The sequence below is a fragment of the Trachypithecus francoisi genome, unplaced genomic scaffold (genome assembly GCF_009764315.1).
Source record: "Trachypithecus francoisi isolate TF-2019V2 unplaced genomic scaffold, Tfra_2.0 Lachesis_group1, whole genome shotgun sequence".
NCBI lineage: Eukaryota > Metazoa > Chordata > Mammalia > Primates > Cercopithecidae > Trachypithecus > Trachypithecus francoisi.
The window spans coordinates 142944607-142964734 of record NW_022681454.1 but is presented as its reverse complement, the minus strand read 5'-3'; the positions used below and the strand labels follow the sequence as shown (position 1 = coordinate 142964734).

Below are 20128 nucleotides of genomic sequence, written 5' to 3'. Positions count from 1 at the left end.
ATTGCCCTTCCTTTTGAAGAATGAGAGTTGGTGTGACTCACTATGACCACTTCCAAGGTTAGGTCTTAAGAGACATGCAGTCTTTGGTTTTGTGTGCTTGGCACACTTCCTCTTGGAACTCAGCCACCATATGGCATAAGAAGACACAAAGAACAGAACCATATTGCTTCCCACATTCTTCAGCAGCCCCATTTGGGCCCTTAGCTGGCAGCCAGCACCAACTGCAAGCCATGTGAGGGAGTCAACTAGGCTGTCCCATCCCATTCAATAACATCAAAAGCAGAAAAACTGACCAACTGAGCCCAGGCAACCCCAGAATCGTGAAAGATGATAAATGATGGTGGTGGTGATTTTACTTTCAACTACTAAGCTTGGAGGTAATCTGTTCACATCAACAGATAAGCAAAACAGTCTGTTTACACAGGAAAAATTCTCTTTTAGACAGAAAAGATCTAAAAAATGTTGCATACATGATGAATCTGGCTCTGATGTGATGTGGCCAGATGAGAGCTCTCCACTAATGGGGTCCCTTGTTTGCTTCTCGGGGAGGACATCTTTTAGAGGGCATCCCTAGGCATGCAGAAGGGATATCTGTGGCCTTATTAGAGTACAGTACATTTCTTTCTTTCCACAGCATTCCTAGAACACTTTCATTTGTGAATGCACAAATTACCTAGGTCTCCATGCATCTAATGACTGAAGCCAGGGAACAGAGCTATCTAGCCCAGAATCTAGGAGGAGACAGTCTTGGAATTGATGACCAATGAGCTAAAGGGAGGTATGGAAAAAGCAGGAGCTGTCTCTTTCCTGAACACCCAATTTTAAAAAATTGTTAAATTGAGATGTAAGGAAAGCTTCATTCTCCTTGGAAAGTTACTGCACTTATTCCTCATTAAATTTTTGTGAGGGTTAAAAGTGAAGACATACGCAAACTTCTTAGCACAGTTCCTGTATGAATTAGGTGTTCAATAAACAAATATCCTTTCTGAATTTGTAGTGATTTTTGTTTCTGCATTAAAATGAATGGTGACTCTATAATAGTTTTCACTCTGAAAAGGCAGCTAATTCCAATGTGCTACATTAGGTGAGCATATTTAAGAGTTACATTCAGATCTGTTGTTTTGACCTCAGATAGTATCTATGGAGCCACTGTTAAATCAAAGCAATCTTCATAAGGTTATGAGATCAGATAGATGACCTTCGTCCATGAAGCTTTCTGCCTGATATTCCCTGAAAAGACAAGTAAAGACTGTTCTTCAAACTGTGCTGGTATAATAACGTTTTTCAGCCTGACCTCTGGCAAAAGGCAATACGTCTGCTAGCTGCTGGAATACACGAATCTTTCCATCAAGTGTAAATGGATGGGAGGTCTCAGATCCATTTACACCTGATGAAGAGGCTTGCTTACCCCACTCTGATGTTTATGGCCTTGTGTTGCATGTATATGCTTTCCTAAAGATGTGTTCAATCAAGCTCTCAAAAACTTTCCTGACTTTGGATCAATTTCCATAGCGATTTGCCAGGCTGCTGAGTTGCCCAGAAGACCAAACACCCTTGCATTCACCTAGCCATCCCAATCAGAACTCTAGCAAGTTGTTGAATTCTAGTTTTGAAAAGAAAACTTATTTGGGGGTGGTTTAGGAAGGCAAAGTGAGAGCTGCAGTTCTTTTTCTTGCAGGAGACACAACCCAACATTACTTTTTTTTCCCAAAGAATTAGAAGAGATGAGGCTGAGACACTAAGGAGGGACAGCATTTCTATTTCTATGGCTTCCTTAAGGCAACAGAGGAAGCTTAGCGGCCACAGGGGTCTAGTTAATGAGCAGGTTATACAATATTCATTGTGTTGAGTTTAAGTCTTCAAACAGAACGTCTAATTGCAAAAAAAAAAAAAAAAAAGGAAGCTCAATTACAGATGTTAAGACAACAAAGCTCAGAAATAACTCCCTCTGTTGATGAAACTGTCCTCCCCCGGCTTCCTCCATGAATTGCACATTGACAGAGGCACAATGAGTCCCTGTCTTCATCAGGTATTCTCATTAGGTCTGCTCTGTCTGGGACACTCTCCAGGGCCCAAGGAGGGCCACTGAGAGGTCTGGGGTGATGGTCTTCTCAGAGGACTGTTTTCTTGCTACCCACAGAAGGAGTGATCCAGTTGTAGTCTGCTTGAACCAAAACAAAACTATTCTCCCCAATCTTCCTGATGTGCACAGTCTCACCACTGTCGCTCCTGGCAACAGCATCTGAAGCGGGCTCGCTGAAGGACGCTTCTGTCCGCTGGTGGCAATACTGGGTGTGCAGGTAGCGAAGGCCAGCAGCCAGGGCCATGCCCAGGATGGCTGACAGGCAAAGCAGAACTCCCAGCTGGGGAGTTCTGAGCTGGATCCCCAGAGGGGCCTGGGCCCCCTCTTGCCCGGCGTCAGGCCGTGAGTTGGTCTGCTGAGGGTATCCCACTCCATCCTCTCCATCTCCCTTCCCTGCTCTGAGCTCCTCGTGCTTTGACTGAGGTAAGAAGCTGGCAGAGGCCCTGGATGCCTCTGACTGGTCACCAGTAGCAGGTAGCCCAGAAGTGCCAGAGGTCTGGAGGACAGGGGTTGGGTTGCTTGCCCCCACCCCATTCCCTGTGAAAGTTTCAGAGGACCAGAGGCGCCCGGGACGGGTAAGTTGGACGGTGTACCGAGGAGGCTGTGTCACGGTCCTGTTAGAGGCCTTCATCTTCTCCTAGAAAAACAAAGGGAAAAAAGAGTCAAAGGTACTGGTCTTCCTCCTAAGCTGCCACTGAACTTTGTAACTAACTGGGGTTCCTTAAAGACTCCCAGGCGGCAGCTGAAAACCCAATCTCTTTTTTGCTACTAAAGGAGCTCAAAGTAAAATGCCCAACTAGATACAAATGCACTTGTTATTGATGGGGATGGGGTGGCTAATGGAAACCCCACAGAGAACAAGGAAGCCAGTTACAAGAACAAGCTAAGGATCCTTTAAGAGGCTTCCAAACCAAAATATCAATGGGTGATTGCATCATCTTCTATGGCTGAAAGCTTCTAGTGTGTCTTTTTATGATAGGACCCATGCAAGAGGGACCATTTAACCTCACTGTAGGTTCTGATAAATGTAAGTAAGAATATTACACCATGTTTTATTTTGTGTTCCTTCTAAGACTTCAAAGGAATAGTAAATCTGTGGGCATTTATATTTTATATTGCCCATTGATCTAACTTCTGGGACCATACATGGCGCTCTGAGGTCAATGTTATGAAGGAGGGATGGAGGAGGAGAGAAGAGAGTAATTATTAACTATGGCTAAGTGAGAAGACAAATCATGAAAACATCAATTTCTACAATTGCCGATCACTTCAGAGACACTGCATATAATGGAAAGGTATTGATTAGTAGAAAGACACTGTGTGTATATTATACTTTGCCTTCTTCTCTCTGACTTTAGCTACCAGTCTAATAGCTCTGATTTCCCAGCCTGAAACTGGCCAGTCTAGGATCAAAACATCAGTCGCAAGCCCTCTTCACAGTTTAGGTTCTTACCTGTTCACCCCCAACTGAGGACAGGCAAGTTTCCAGTGAATCAAAGCTGGGATCATCCTGAGTTCTAAAGGGAAGAATGGAAGGGCTGAAAACAGGTCATTAAGTTTTGGACCAAAAAGCAATGTTTCCTACCATTGTTGTGTATGCAGATGGCAACAGATCCACTTGAAAAACTTCTGAGTTTGGAGTTGGGAACCACAGAGAAGAGGAAGGGGAGAGATGAGTGAGAATGGCGGCAAAGAACTCACCAAATGCTATCGCTTATTATTTTATATAAAATATACATTTCCATATTGTTATTATAAATATATTTAAAATATAAAAAGTCACTTTTAAAGTTTTGTTTTATTTATAACAGCATCTCAGAGATCTCACCCCATCCAAGAGAATAATTTCCCTGGGTAATTATCATACCCAGTCCTTCAGACCAGTGGCCCTGCTACATCCTGGGTTTTACACACACTTAAGAATAAATATGGCTGAGATCTTCTTTGTCAGACTCCAAATGATGCACTCCAGTGTTCAGCCTAGTCCCATCACCTGTCCTGAATGGCCCACCCATCACCCTTACCTGTGATGGACGCTAAGTCTGGAAGCAAAGCTCTCTGAGGAGACTCTCTTGAGGGCCACGAGCCTCTCCAGCCTGTGGACCTCCAGGGACGGCTCTAGAGTCGGATTGCTGTCCATGCTGGGTTGCTGGTCGATGCTGCCTTCAGTGGCTGTGTGTGAAGATGGTTGGGACAGAGTCTCTGCATCCCCAGGAAACTTTGTCACCCAAATACTGGCAGGAACAGGATCTAGGTTGTCCTCCTCTGCAGCTCCAGGAAGGGTAACAGCAAAGACATGTGTGTGCTTCTGTGGAAGAGTGATGGGGGCCCTGGGAGCTAAGCAGAGGTCCAAAGACAGTGCAGAGAGAGTGAGAGCATTTTCCCCGTATCGATTGGTACAAACAGCTATGATCGGGGGTAAACAGCAGTGATTCTAATGTTCCTCAAGGAGAGACCATTAAGTGTAAGGCACTTAAAAGTGTCAGCATACAGATGACCTGCCTGATCACACAAGCCCCTGACCACGCAAGGGCTTATATCTTTTTAGAGTGAGTCCCTGGCCTGTCTGGGCTTGTACCTTCTTAACAGCCACCATTCAGGGAACGCAGAACGCACTGTGACCACTGTATTTATTTCACCTCTGCCAAAAACTGCTTCTAGCTAGAAAAAAGAGCGGAATCCCACAAATCAGACTTTTCAAAGCCCTAGATCTTTCTTGCTCTATTATTAACACTCAAAGTTTCTTTCCCTGGTGATAATAACTTCAACATCTGCTATGAGCAGAGACGAGATCACTGCCCTCCACTGCCCTCCACCATCTCATTTCCCATTTGTGACTGGCTAACCTGACAGCCCAGAGCATGAGAAAGAGTTTCACACGGAGCAGCAAGCAAGCAAGTGCAGGTTGTAGAGTCAGACCCTTGTCTGGGTTCAGTCCTCCACTAATTCCTGGCTTTGGGGAAGTCCTCCCAGAGCATTAATTTCTTCATTTGCAAAATGAGGCCAGCATAGAATTGCTGAGGGGTTGACATGAACTCATTGATGGGGAAACGTGAAGCAGGTGCCTGGCACACAGGCACAGGCAACATGCACAGAGGGTTTACCACAATGATGATGAGGATGACATGATAGCATTGACCAAAACAGTGTTGGCAGAAGTTTCTCTGGCAAGGGCTCCACGTTCTTTCATGGGGGTGAAGGAGGTACCCCTTTGCTCCAATGTTTTTAACACTCAAAAACGTTGAAGTGAAGAACAAAGCAGCCTAGCCCAGACATACAAAACATGGCAAACTGATAGTTTCAAATTCCTTCTTGAACTCTAAGAGCATTTGGATATTTCCTGCAGACCCACTGCGTGCTGGGCATTGCTAGAGTTGTTGGAGATGCAAACACAATGCAGACTTGTAATTGGTATCCCTGAACTCAAAACTGGGAAGAGACACCCTTACATGTCAAACTACCTAAATTAATATAAGAGGCCGGACGCTCACGCCTGTAATCCCAGCACTTTGGCAGGCCATGGCAAGTCGATCACCTAAGGTCAGGAGTTCAAGACCAGCCTGGTCAACATGGAGAAACTGTGTCTCTCTACTAAAACTACCAAAGTTAGCAGGATACAGTGGTGCATGCCTGTAATTACAAGCTACTTGGGAGGCTGAGGCAGGAGAATCGTTTGAACCCAAGAGGTGGAGGTTGCAGTGAGCTGAGACTGCACCACTGCACTCCAGCCTGGGTAAGAGAGAGAGACTGTGTCTCAAAATTAATTAATCAATTAATTAATCAATTAATACCAGAGCTAAGGAAGCAATTATACTTGTCACTATGGTCTTAATGTGTCCCCCTCAAAATTCACATGTTGAAATCAAACCCCCAATGCAATAGTGTAAAGAGGTGGGGTTTTTAGCAGGTGCTTAAGTCATGAGGGTAGAGCCCTCATGAATGGCATTAGTAGCCTTATAAAAGGGGACTGAGGGAGCTTGTTCACCCCTTCCACCATGTGAAGACACAGCAAGAACGTGCCATTGTTGAGGCACAGATCATCCCTCCCTCACCAGACACTTAATCTGTTGGTGCCTTCATCTTGGACTTCCCAACCTCCAGAATGTAGGCAATACGTTTCTATTGTTTATAAATTATTCAGTCTAGGATGTTTTATTATAGCAGCTGGAATAGACTAAGACACTTGCCTACCAAGAAATATCAGGAAAAGTTTCACAAAGGAGATAATTTGAACTGTACCTTGAAAGATGCAGAGAACTGTCATGTGGAACAGTCCAGTTTGAGGAAGTATCAGAAGGGAAGGGACTGAAATATAAAAGTAGACCATACCTAATGGGGTGGAGGAGGACCCAAAGTGTCTTGGTCTATTGGGAGATAAGTTTCAGATACACAATATACTACTTTCCCAATTTTGAAAATTTATAATTTATACTTGCCTACTGAATCCTTTGTACAGTTAAGAAATCTATTTAACTTTATTAGATGAAATAAGGTAAATAGATTTCTTAACTGTACAAAGATAAACTTCCCAGGATACATACACACACACACATGAATACACACACACACACACGCACACACACATACATACACACATGCACACACATGCATACATACACATTTCTTTTTCCTTTGGGAATCACTAGGGTTTGGGTACTGGAATGAATGGGGAAGACAGGCTGGGGCCAGAAGGAAAGGAATGTGGGCAATGTAATGAGGAGGTTACCCTGTAAACTTGGGCTGGAAGCTGTGGCCCCTAGCAGGCAAGGTTTCCAGCAGAGTCAGGCATAGAAAGGCCCAAGGCTCCACATGACACTTCTTCCTGAAACTTCAGTTTTATTCATATTCATGTTCAAACAAACGTGGTTATACTTGGGATTAAAACATGACATTTGCATCATTCATAAAATAAAACATGAGATTTCAAACACATGTCAGGGGTGCAGGGTCTTCTCCAGGCCACACTCTCAGGCTCTGAGATCTTTACTCTGCTTTTAGGAGTGTCTTGGTGGAAAGGTTGGAGGAGCTGTGCTGGGTAATGGAAGAAGACAAAGGTTTGGGGACAAAGACAGAGTATGGAGGGTGGTCCCCACTGTCTCTGTACCTGGGTCTGCTCAACTGAGAAGAGGCAGGGATTCTGACTGGATTCTGGCCTTAACATATTAGCAAAGAATAAAGGAAAGAATAAAGGAAGAGGAGAACGAATGGATTAAGGGTAGAGTCTGGCATGCATGTGCCTGGGTGCTTTTACGAGTGCTTGTGTTCATAGAACTTAACTAGAAATAAGCAATAAAAAGGAGTTCCATACCACCAGGGATTTTCAGGTAGGTCAAACATCCTCTAGCTGACTAGAGGTTTTCCTTTGTTTTGTTTTTTTCTTTTCTTTTTTCAGGAGTTCATGGACTAATGGAATATAAAGCCATGTAGTGAGCAAGGAAAAATCCCTTCCCATTGAAACAGTGATTCCTGATTCTGTTCTCCAACCCAGGTTGCAAAGAGCCATCTACCTACTGTGAAAAGTTAACAATAAAAACTGGATGCGTTTTTATGAGAAAAGACGAAGAAAAGCTCATTTCTTTTTTGTGCTCCCTGTGTAGCTTCAGGGGACTAAGGAAAACAGCGGAAATATTGTGAGGACTAGTAAATGTTGGGGAAGAGGTGTATGCTGTTTTTTGGTATTGCAGCACAGCTCTCACTGTCCACCCCGGGGCCTGACTTAATGTGTTAGGTTGAGCCAAAGTGTGTTTGCTGCAACAAACAAAGCAACGGCAAGTGTTCCCTCCCTCTCACTGCTGCGTTATCACATCCCCAGGAACTGCTGCAGTTGGCCACAGCAGGTGTTTATTACTTGTTTTGCAGGGACAGGAAACTGGCAGTAGTAACTTTTAAGTGAAAATAGATAACTGTAAAAATAATGATGACAACCAGCCTGGCAAATACAATGGCAAGCTGTACCTGGGGCAGCTCTTTCAACATCGCCCAGCCTCTGGTGAAGGGTTGGCATCAGTAATCTGGGCTCCATGCGGTCGTCAGAATGGGCGCTGCTATGTGTCTGTTGAGACACAACAGATGATTCAATCCTTGCCCAGTAAACGAAATATGACTGGACTACTGATAAACTGTGGAAAGAGAAAGAGCAGAGTAGTTCACGGATTTAGTTTCCTTTAAATAATAACTCAGGCCAGCCTCATAGAAAAGAGAGAACACACTAACAGATAAACAAGAACAAAACTAAATAAATAGAAGAATGAGAGAGAGATCATGTTATTACTTCAAGAATGAAGAGTGACTTCATTCTTTTTAAAAACAAAAACCCCACAGTTGCAAATAATTAGAATAGGAGAGGATATGAACAAATCAATGGTCCTCTTGAATAAATACAGTCACTAAAAATCTCATTTTAACTAAAAAGTTTCTCCTTAAACTCTTTAGACTCCAATAAAAGGTTTTATTGTCAATGTTATTATTAGCCATTCCTGATATACTGTTATTACATCATGATTTGAAGATCTCATAATTCTGTTGTATAATTATACATGTCTATTGTCATTGTAGATTCTATTGGAAATTAGAGACAAATCCTTAATATTCTAAACAATTTTTTGAAAAATAATCCTTCAGTAAAAAATCAGTTTCACAAACATTATGCCATTTGTTCTTCCAAATATTTCAGTAAAGGAGGATTACTGGCAAGCATTATTTTTCCCACTTTAAGTATTCAGGAGGCAGTCATAACAAGGCGATTAATTTGGCCGAGGTCACCCAGAGGCTCGAGACTCAGTGAGAGTCATAGTTCAGGCCCCCAACATGCGGTTTCCAGACTTGGCGGACGTTATCGTGCGCGAGGGTTCCCAGAGGTGGGAGATCACAGGGCGACTTAGGACAGGCATCTCATCAAGTGACTTAGCTCGTTTTTTTCTGTCAAATGGAGATCATAGCTTCTACACTACTTGCTATGCGGCACGCAGCAGCTATGATGGTAAATCCAAAAATAGGAATGGAGGTGCTTTGAGAAAGAAAGGTGACTACAGGTTTAAGGACTTCAAGTGTCAGACACCCTCTGTACTACATAAGAACCAAAGCCAAGGGCAGAAGCTGGGCACACCCATGGGTAAGCGGGCCCTGGGCCTTCCAAAGAAGAAAAATCCTAAGGCACGTGTTTGCCTTCTTACTGTCCTGTCTGCTGCCCTGTGCCACCAGGAAGTGGAGGAGAAGGGACACCACAGGCTGGGGCCACCAACCTCCTCTCCCACTGCTCCCCAGAGCAGAGGGGCGTCCTGGAGGTAAGCACATGCCCTGGATGACCTCCACCTGCAGACGCAATCTCCTTCATATTTAGGAGGGTGTAGGGAAAAGAAACAGAAACACACACCTTTTCCTAAAAGAAAAAAATTATCTTTCTTGGTAAATGCAAGTGTCTGAAAAGAATGACAAAACAAGTACCGCATCTTGAGTAGTAATGATGCTTTTAAAGTGCTTACTGCTGCCAGGAACTGTTCTGAGCAAACATAGGCTCTCTCATCCATACACAACCCTCTGAGGGAGGTGCTGTGGTTATGCCCATTTATAGACAACAAGCCAAGGCACAGAGCCTCAAGAGGCTTTTCCTGGGCCCAGGGATGTGTCCATTTGTCCATCTGCCTGTCTCTTTCTTGGCTCTCTCCTGCCTTCCCACCGCCAGCCCTTCTGTCCTCTGTTCAGAAATTCCTGGAGAGGTTGGCCAAGATTTACCTGTGCCTGGGGAGGTAGGGAGATAATATGGATAGTGCTGAAGGGATGAGTTTGGGGGCAACATTTTATTTAGTTCCCCTCTGCATAGGCTCTCCAGTTTAGGCAGCATCCGTGACCCTGTCCTTGCTCTAAGGTGGCCACATAAGGAGGGGGAGAGGGAATATGAAGGCAGGGCAAAGAGAAGCTCCCCTCTCTTCAAAGTAAAAGGCTCAGTTTCTAAGAAACAGCACTTCACTCTCTTACAGGAACTTAATGTCCCCCACAGCTGGGCAGGGGCCTTCCACAGGAACGACAGGTTTCTCTTCAGGGACTTGTCAGAATGGGTGACTGCATCAGCCTCTTGAAAACAAGTCATCAGTTTGGAATGAGGAGGAATGAAAACAAAAGTCCCAGCTATTTGATGATCAGACACTCTTCGAGCCTGAAGGAGAAATCCCATGAAATCACGACTGCTTCTCACCGTCACTGCAACAAAAACACCCATTCAACATGAACATGTGTGACTTAGTTCCATTTGGTGATTTTATGCAGGTTTTTTCAAAACTAAAAGTTTAAGATCAACCCCTAGAAAGCGAACAATTCATTGGGGGCGGGGAAAAGTTGAAGTCCTATTTCACACCAAAATAAATTCCATTTGGATCAAAGGTATGCGAAAATGAAATAAAATATAACTAGAAACATTTTTTTCTTTTTATAAATACTGGATTTAGAAATACCTCTCTGAGCAAAACCCAGCTGCCATAAAGGAAAAGATGAGTAAAGTGTGTTATATATTTTTAAAATATGAGTTTAGGTGAACTTAGGACAGATGATTAAAAAAACTATTTTCCAAAGAAAAGTATTTGTAAGACATAAAGCAGACAAATAATCAGAGTCATGGTGAATCCATAAAAAGATGACTCCCTCAAAATAATGAAAGGATACAAACAGAAAATAAAACAAGCTTAGTAATAATTTTTTTTTTTTTTTTTTGAGACAGAGTCTCGTTCTGTCGCCAGGCTGCAGTGCAGTGGCGCGATCCCAGCTCACTACAACCTCTGCCTCCCAGGTTCAAGCGATTCTCCTGCCTCAGCCTCTAGAGTAGCTGGGAGTACAGGCACGCGCCACCACGCCCAGATAATTTTTGTATTTTTAGTAGAGACGGAGGTTTCATCATGTTGGCCAGGATGGTCTCAATCTCTTGACCTCGTGATCTGCCCTCCCCAGCCTCTCAAAGTGCTGGGATTACAGGCGTGAGCCACCACACCTAGCTGCTCAGTAATGTTTTTAAAGCAATTATAAATGAGATACTATTTTACACCTTTCATATTAGCAAATGTTAAAATGTGTGGTCGTAAACAGTCTTGATAAGACTATGGAAAAACTAGGGCATTCATTCACTAGTGCTGGGACTATAAACCATCCAACTTTTTGTGGTGTAATCTGACAACATCTTCCACATTTAAAATGCAATTACCCCTCTGATACCTGCTACCTTATCAGTTAGCCCTGAAAACATAGTAAAATAAGCCAGACCAAAGATGACAAATATTGCATGATTCCGCTTCTGTGAGGCACCCAGAGCAGTCGGATTGACAGAGACAGAAAGAAGATTTAAAGTTGGCTGGGGCTGGGCACAGGGAAGGATGGCCAGTACAGAGTGTCCATCTGGGATGATGGAAAAGTTCTGGAAATGGATAGTGATGATGGCTGTACAACATTGTGAATGCACTTGATGCCACTGAGCTGTATACAGCTATAATGGTAAAGTTTATGATACATGTATATAAACACAATAAAAGAAATGCCCTCCAAAAATCATTACTCTTTGATCTAGAAATTTTGCAGCTAAGAATTTTCCCCACTGACAAACTTGAACAAATAAATATGGCAAACACTGATGTCCAATACTCAACAGCGATTGTCTGCTTATTCCCTGCTAGCAGAACAGATGGTTCTGCTAACAGAACCCAGATGCTACATTCATGTGGCAAGTGGAGACCACCTGTCTTCAGGGAAGTTAGGCTTCTCCTTTTCTCCAGGGGATGAACCGTGATTAGACTGAAACCAGTGTTGGTGATTCAGTTCCCCTTCACCAGACAGAATTCTGGCCAATGAGGCCAAATCTGCTGAGAGAACAGCTAATGTCTAAGGATCAATCTTTTCACGTAAGGCCTTTATTCCAGCTGTCATCCCAGTGTGAGGCCTAAAACCACGGCACTCATCCTGAAACTGTGTGACGTCAAAGGAATGAAAACCCAACTCGCTGATGACAGCAGAAAAATGGAAAACTCTTAGGATCTCGATGATGTATTGAGTGGCTTCACCCAATACAGAAACTGTGCCTCCAGACTTAAGAGAGAAAATTAAATGTTTTTACTCGTCAAGTTTCTGTTAATCATTTTTTCTGATACTTGCAGCTAAAACAATCCCGATGCATATGATGAGCAAAGACATATGAATAAAGATGTCCATCAAAACTGTTTATGAAAAAAAATTTTTTAAGTAAATTCCCATAAATAAGAAACTGGTTAAATCAATCATGTGACTTCTAGACAATGGACTGTCATGAAATCATTAAAAGCAAGCTCTGTGGCTGGGCGCGGTAGCTCATGCCTGTAATCCCAGCACTTTGGGAGGCCGAGGCAGGTGGATCACAAGGTCAGGAGATCGAGACCACCCTGACTATCACATTGAAATCCCATCTCTACTAAAAAATACAAAAAAAAAAATTAGCCAGGTGTGGTGGCGGGCACCTGTAGTGTCAGCTACTGGGGAGGCTGAGGCAGGAGAATGGCGTGAATCTGGGAGGCGGAGCTTGCAGTGAGCTGAGATCACGCCACTGCACTCTAGCCTGGGCGACAGAGCGAGACTCTGTCTCAAAAAAAAAAAAAAACAAAACCCAAGCTCTGTATTCAATAAAATATATCAATCTGATTGTCAGGTAAAAAAAATATAAACATTACACAGACATTTAATTTGTGTCTGCTTAAGATTATATTAATTTGAGATCTCACTCACATATGCTTATATGCATGGAAAACTTCTGAAAAGAGGTGCAAGAAACTTAACAAGAGTTACCTCTGGAGAATCAAATTGAGTGTTCAGAGCAAGAGAAGGAAAAGTACTTTTAATTTTCTACCTTTTGATACTATTCTAACATTTTTAAAGCATGTAATATCTTTAAGCTATTAAAAAAATTTTTTTTAAATTAGCCACTCATGTTCAAGGGAATGAGTGGCTAAAACCAGGGTCAGACCTTTACAAATTGACTAAATGCAGCTTGGTGTCTAGGATTTTTTTATTTTCCACACATTTGAATTTTTATTAACAACATTTGAACAAATACTTAGAACTATTGAACACTAGGCACTATGCTAGGTGTTGAGTATATATCTATGAGCAGGATATCATGGCCCTTACCTTCAAGGAGCTCACAGATCCCGGTAAGAAAACAGTATACTTCCAACATAAGTGAGTAATAGCTGACTCTCATTGAATCCATGAGGCACTCCCTCAAGTTATTTATTACATATGCTGTCTTGGTTCCAGTTACAATCCAATTATGTTTCCCTCAGGATACCTTCAGAATTTAGGGATCACAATATTTGTAGTTATTTCTGCAGATTTTTCTCCCTGACATAGTGGTTTTTTGGTTTTGGGTTTTGTTTGTTTTTGAGACAGAGTCTCACTTTGTCACTGTCACCCAGGCTGGAGTACAGTGGTGCTATCTCAGTTCACTGCAACCTCTGCCTCCCAGGCTCAAGCAATCCTCCCACCTCAGCCTCTAGCATAGTTGGGACCACAGGGTGCAAGCCACCATGCCCGGCTAATTTCTGTTTTTTGTTGGTTTTTTTTTTTTGTAGAGATGGGGTTTTGCCTTGTTGCCCAGGCTGGTCTCAAACTCCTGAGCTCAAGTGATCCACCCACCTTGGCCTTCCAAAGTGCTGGGATTACAGGCGTGAGCCACCAAACCTGGCTGACATAGTTTTGATTCTTACCATTGTTATTCCCCTAGCCACAGAACACTAGGATACTGACATACCAATCCCTTCATGCTGGGAGGGGCTGGATGCATACTAGGGTGGTTGGAGACCCCAAAGAAGTGGCCTTCCTTGGGGAGCCTCTTGCATTTGCCCCGGTGTGCTATATACACAGACTCGCTTTCTGTGTCATGATGCGACAAAGTTTGGGAAGCTCTGTTACAATAGCCTTAATTCAGTATATTGGGAAGTATATTGATGTTGAGCTCATGTACTATCCACCCATGTTTTTTCACACTTCTCAACAGAACGAAACGAATGGATAAAACAATATTTATAGAGTAAATTTCATTTTTGTTTGTCATCTTTAGTTCCCATCAAAAGAATCAGTAAAAATCAAGAGGGGTTTAGGGCAAAAATTGCTGATGGAGCTCGCCTCGGGTGCGCAGTTTTCTGCCTACACTTAGTGGCATCTGAAGCATCTATAGCTTCCTCCCCTGTTGTCCCTCACTGCCACTTCCAAGCTTGGTCCAAGGTAAGCGATGGACTCTGAAGAGTGTCTGTGAGTTTGGGGAGTGGGGGTGGGCATGGAAGTAGAAACACCCCTGGGAGGGCAACCCAAAACTGATAAGTGCCCTGCCCCTGCATCCTCCTGAGAGATGATTCAGAGGTGTTTCACATGGCTTCTCAGAGGGTCCCCACCAGAATGCACCTCGGGTGCCCACAGCAGTAACCTCCTCAGTTGCACACCCTTGATTATCGTCTCCTCTTGCTCAGCTCCCTTTCCCTCTTCCTCACCTGTGTTTCCTGGGATGATCTCTCACATAAACCACCTGTGCTTACGTTCTTTCCCTGCTTTTATAGGCACCTAAACTAAAAGAGCAGGAAATGATTTTTTCATCCCTTAATATTTTAATTTAAAAATATCAAATTGTATATATTTAAAGTGTACAACATGATGTTTTGATATACTTACACATAGTGAAATGGTTACTAGAGTCAAGCAAATTAAAATATCCATCTTCTCACCAAAGTGTCTGTTGATGGATGAATTTTAGTTTTAAATAATGAGAAAAAAGTGTATGTCACACACATAGATGATACATGAAGGTTGTTCAGAGTAACTATATTTGTGTCCATAATAAGATACGTTTATATCTTATTATAAGGATAAAATAATTGTCTATAATAATGATATTTCTGCCTTCTTATACAGATCACAATCAATGCAGAGTTTAGTTATGTGGCTTTTATGACACAAATATTTTATGCTTATTTTTAAGCTGATAATTGCTTCTTAAGATTAAGCCAGGCTCGGCATGGTGGCTTGTGCCTGCAATCCCAGCAGTTTGGGAGGCTGAATCAGGAGGTTCACTTGAGCCCAGGAGTTCGAGACCAGACTGGGCAACATACCAAGACTCTGTCTCTAAAAAAATAAAAATACAAAAAATTAGCATGGCACAGTGGTATGTGCCTGTAGTCCCATTTTCTTGGGAGCCTGAGGTGGGAGGACCACTTGAGCCCAGGAGTTCCAGACCAGCCTAGGCAACATAGTGAGACTCCATCACCACAAAAAAAAAAAAAAAAGGATTAAGTCAAATTTAGTCCAGGAAGCTTCTGACTGGGACAAAGACAAACTGGAAGATCCATGGGGGCTCTGGGGCTCCTCGGAGCCTCTCAAAGCCTCTCCGGTACATACCTGGAATCTTGTCACCTGGTGCATAGGAAGACCTGCGGGTGTGGATGGTGACGTGATGGGTGTCCTGGTGCTGAGGCTGGGCTTGAATGTGCTTGGGCTGCATGTCCTCACAGGCCACCGTGCTGGCACCATGGGAAAAGGCAGATGAGCAGGAAACCAGGCAGAGGGTGGTACAAGCCCAGCCCACGAGGGCAGCCCGCATCCTCATCCTGCCCTCTCCTGTATCATGACAAACAGCAGCTTCAGTCCAGATGCTATTGAGGAAAATGACATAAAGTCTTCTTGGGATGTGACTAACCTGAACCCCACATTGCCTCTGTACCTGAGATGCTTTTAGTGCAGCCTTCCAGGATTGCTAATGCTCAAGGCCAAGATCAAAAAGAAATGCCAGGCTAAAGGAAGTGCTTCATTTCCAAACACCTTTTTAAAAACTTCTATTCTTATAATTTTCTCGTAAGACCAGACTGCTTTTATGTTGTTGTTGTTCAAAAGAGAGGCTTTAATTATTGAGTCAAAGAAATAAAACCAGACAATATTTGTATCCTAGCGTGAGCTCCTTACAAGCTGACTGGTACCCAAGGGCAGTGTGAGCTCTGATACATTATTGCTGAAGTAGACACCCAATACACCACTATGGTCAGGAGGCATGGCATGGGGTGGCTTGGCTGAGCATCTTATCTCTGTTACAACTGAAAATTACCAGCTAAGTGCTACGAAACGTCTACCAACTATCAATTATTTAGAGGTGACTGTTACATTGGCAATGCTTTGATATCTCTTTGTCCTTTCTTTGGCTGTTTTTAGCTATATCCTAGTAAAGAAGACGAGCAGAGAAAGAAATACTCAATTTATTCTATACCTTCTTAAACATATTCATAAAAATTTTGGCTCAGGAATAGAATACAATGATTCAATAAAATAGCATTTATAGAGTAAATTTTATTTTTGTTTACTACCTCTAATTCCCATCAAGAGGAAGAATTAAAATTTGGCAATGTAAAAGAAGTTGACAAAAATAAAATGAGAGATAGCAAACAAGGCAGATGGATGCCTACATAAATATTTAGGATTATCACAGGCATTTTTTAACAGTGCTGTTTTAGGCCGGGTGTGGTGGTTCACACCTGTAATCCTAGCACTTTGGGAGGCCGAGGTGGGTGGATTGCCTGAGCACAGGAGTTCAAGACCAGCCTGGGCAATAAGATGAAACCCTGTCTCTACTAAAATACAAAAAACTAGCTGGGTGTGGTGGCATGTGCCTGTAGCCACAGCTACTCGGGAGGCTGAGGCAGGAGAATTGCTTGAACCTGGGAGATGGAGGTTGCAGTGAACTGAGATCGTGCCATTGCACTCCAGTCTGGGCAACAGAGCAAGACTCCATCTCCAAAAATAACAATAACAACAACAACAAAACCAGTTGTTTCTGTTTTTTTTTATAGTCCTGCACACAGGCATTTTAGAAGTTTGGCTAATATTTTGACCTAAGGAGCAATGCAAGACAAAAAAAAAAAATGCCCTCCCCTGTAGTCAGCTGGTTTTAAAAGGTAAAAATTAAATCCTGAAAATGTAGTGAAACTAGCTATCAAAACCATAGACTAAGGAAATAATTCATAAACCAAATAATCAAGTATCCTCCACTCCTATTGTCTCTTCACACACAACCACCTTTTACATTCACAAGCTAAAAGAAGACAGGAATATGATCTATACCTCAAATTTCTTAGATTTAAGAGTCCTTCAGACAATGCCTTTCTTTTCTAAGTTTGTTTTCTATGAAGCACCAAAGTCACACATCTCCATACTACAGGGAACCATTGCTACGGCTTCTCAGACACATTAGGAGATAATGAAGATGAACTGTAAAAGCATTTTCTCAGTCAATGGGGCTCAGGGGCCTTCTCATTTTCTTTCACAAGGGTCACATAGAAAATGCCCCTCGAATGCTGGACATGGTGGTGTGCACCTATAGTTCCAGTTGCTCAAGAGGCTGAGGCAGGAGGATCACTTGAATCCAGGAGGTTGAGGCTGCAGTGAGCTATAATCACATCACTACACTCCAGCCTGGGCACAGAGCAAGACCCTGTCTCTGAAAAGAAGAGAAAGAAATGAAATGAAAATGCTCCTCAAGCCCTTGCTGATGGCAAGTGGTCTACTTTCCAAAGGCCGATCAGACAAAGGTGCCTACAAGGGAAGGGGAGTGAGTGCCTTGTCTCGCAGACTGCAGCCACAGCCCCACCTCCCACCCTCCTGCCTTAGGTTTCACCGTGTCCTCTTTCCCACCAGCATCTTGTCTACCTGAATGCTGAAAAACATCCATTTGGAGCTGAGCACAGTGGATCACACCTGTAATCCCAGCATTTTGGGAGGGTGAGGCAGGAAGATCACTTGAAGCCAGAAGTTCAAAACCAGCCTGTGCATCATAGGGAGACCCTGTCTCTACAAAAATAAATAAATAAAAAGAAAACATCCACTTACCTAGGAACACACTTTTCTTTAGGCTTGATAGAATGGCTTCCTCCCTCAGAGTTGCAAACCCATCCCTCACACAAAAGTATTTTCTTCTCCTTTCAGTTTTTCCTCTAATGGGGAGAGTAACAGCTGTTACCACTAATCCTCAGCATCTCCAGGAACTGTCCCTCAGTGTCCAAATCCAGCCTAAATCGCATTAGCACACACGCACACACATACACACACGGTTTACAGTCGCATCATTGTTCAAACCTGTGTGAAGAACAAGAAAGAACCGGAACCGGTTTTACATAGGACTAACACTGACATCCTTGGCAGAAGCCGGATGCCTCCATCTTGATCTCCCTGCCAAGGGGAGAATGTTTGAATGAAATGTGTCTCAGCATTCTTGGTTTCTTGAGTCAGTGTGGACTGAAGTTACTCTTGGTGAAGTAGAATTGATATGTTAGCCCAAGAGCAACGTTTGGTACAAAAATATAACACATGGCATAGGCACCTCCTGTATCAACTGCCTGAAAGCTGGAGTTCACATTTGCATGCATCTAAGAATCTGCTGAGACATCTGATAATACCACAGAGCCTATAGATCAGTGGTTCTCAAAGTGTGGTCCCCAGAGTGCAACACCAGTATCAGCTAGAAGCTTGCAACATCAACAGTGAAGATAAAGAAAGAGGAATGGACTCAGGAGATCAGGTGGAGGTAGGATTTGGTGGCCGTTTGAATGCAAGGTATCTGAGAGAATACTAGGACTGCTAGTCCTGGGTGATACGGAGTAGGGGGCTGCAGAGAGAGCAATGTCCTGACTGTTAGGCCTTGTCTCCACTCAGAAAAGCCCAAAGATATGAGTGACTGAATAGGCAAGGCACTGGCTTAGGGACCAGGTTGCTAAGCCTTTCGTTGCAAGTGTAGATGAGACTATCTATCCTATAAACACCAAGTGAAGTTGGGCTTCCTTGGCCTAGGACTCCAGTATTCCCCACACCCAGAACAAAATAAAACAAATTCAATCTGGTTTCTCTAAGCCTCTATCCCACTAGGATGGAGGAAATCTCAGTCTCCCACTGAGTCATGAAAAATTCTGGGAGGTCTAGAAAATTAGGGTACGTTCCTTCCATGGCTGCTGTTATGATAGTTTTCAGAGCTCATGTGGTCACTTGAAGACTGTTAGTTGGAAGGCTTCTATGCAAAAAAGGGGCTCAGGTCTTCAGCAAGGCTGTGGCCTGGGTGCTGAGAGCTCAGCCTCCCAGGTGCACCCTGTGGCCTTCCCCTGCTGAGGTTCTTCCCACTCCCTCCACTGGGTCCTGACACAGATCTCTGCTCCTAGCAGGAGAGTGGCTAACCTCTTCTCCACTCCCCTCTGCTCCTGTCTCAGTCTTAAGAGACAAAAGTGTCCCTCTTCTCCTTTTTTTTAAACCTCACCCCTTTACCTTGGGTCACTTGGCATAATCCACCTACTACAGATAGAGGGGTAATCTCCAACACCTCTGCTTTGGCCCTGAACCACAAACTCCCCGGATACAGGGATTCTCAAAAGGCCCAACTACCAATTAGAATGAGGAGGGGAGTGCAAAGGTAGAGAGAGTGCACCTATGTGGCTCAATAAATAATCCTGCCATTTGCTCATGTAATATTTCTTGTTGCAAACAGGAGGACACCTTATCTTAGACATGGCCTTATCCTGCCCACCACACCCACAGCCTCTGCTGAGCCAGCAGCCCATCTTATGCCACTCTCCCCACAAAGCTGATTGTACCAGGGTGGGTACTCATCACAGAGGAGGGCTCTGCCAATTCAGGGCTGAGCCAGAAACTCTCCCTGGGAATATGACCGAGAACACATAGAAGACTACTCTATACCAGTGCTGGTCAACAGAAATAGAATGCAAGTCACACAAGCAATTTAAAATTTTCTAGGCCAGGCAGAGTGGCTCATGCCTATAATCCCAGCACTTTGGGAGGCTGAGACGGGCAGATCACCTGAGGTCAGGGGTTCAAGACCAGCCTGGCCAACATGGTGAAATCCCGTCTCTACCAAAAAATACAAAAATTAGCTAGTCATGGTGGCACATGCCTGTAGTTCTAGCTAGTCAGGAGGCTAAGGCAGGAAAATTGTTTGAACCTGGGAGGTGGAGGTTGCAGTGAGCTGAGATTATGCCATTGCACTCCAGCCTGGGCGACAGAGTG

General features: G+C 43.5%; 1 protein-coding gene across 1 annotated transcript; it reads right to left on the bottom strand.

The window, feature by feature from the left end:
* Positions 1-338: 338 nt before the first annotated feature.
* Positions 339-19909, bottom strand: REELD1 (reeler domain containing 1). Its single transcript, XM_033215415.1, is given in 8 exon segments — positions 339-2720; positions 3537-3600; positions 4108-4420; positions 8039-8202; positions 10058-10079; positions 10082-10279; positions 15476-15694; positions 17439-19909. Coding segments are annotated over 7 exon segments (1578 nt in total). The 5' UTR covers positions 15684-15694; positions 17439-19909; the 3' UTR covers positions 339-2111.
* Between the last annotated feature and the right edge of the window lie 219 nt (positions 19910-20128).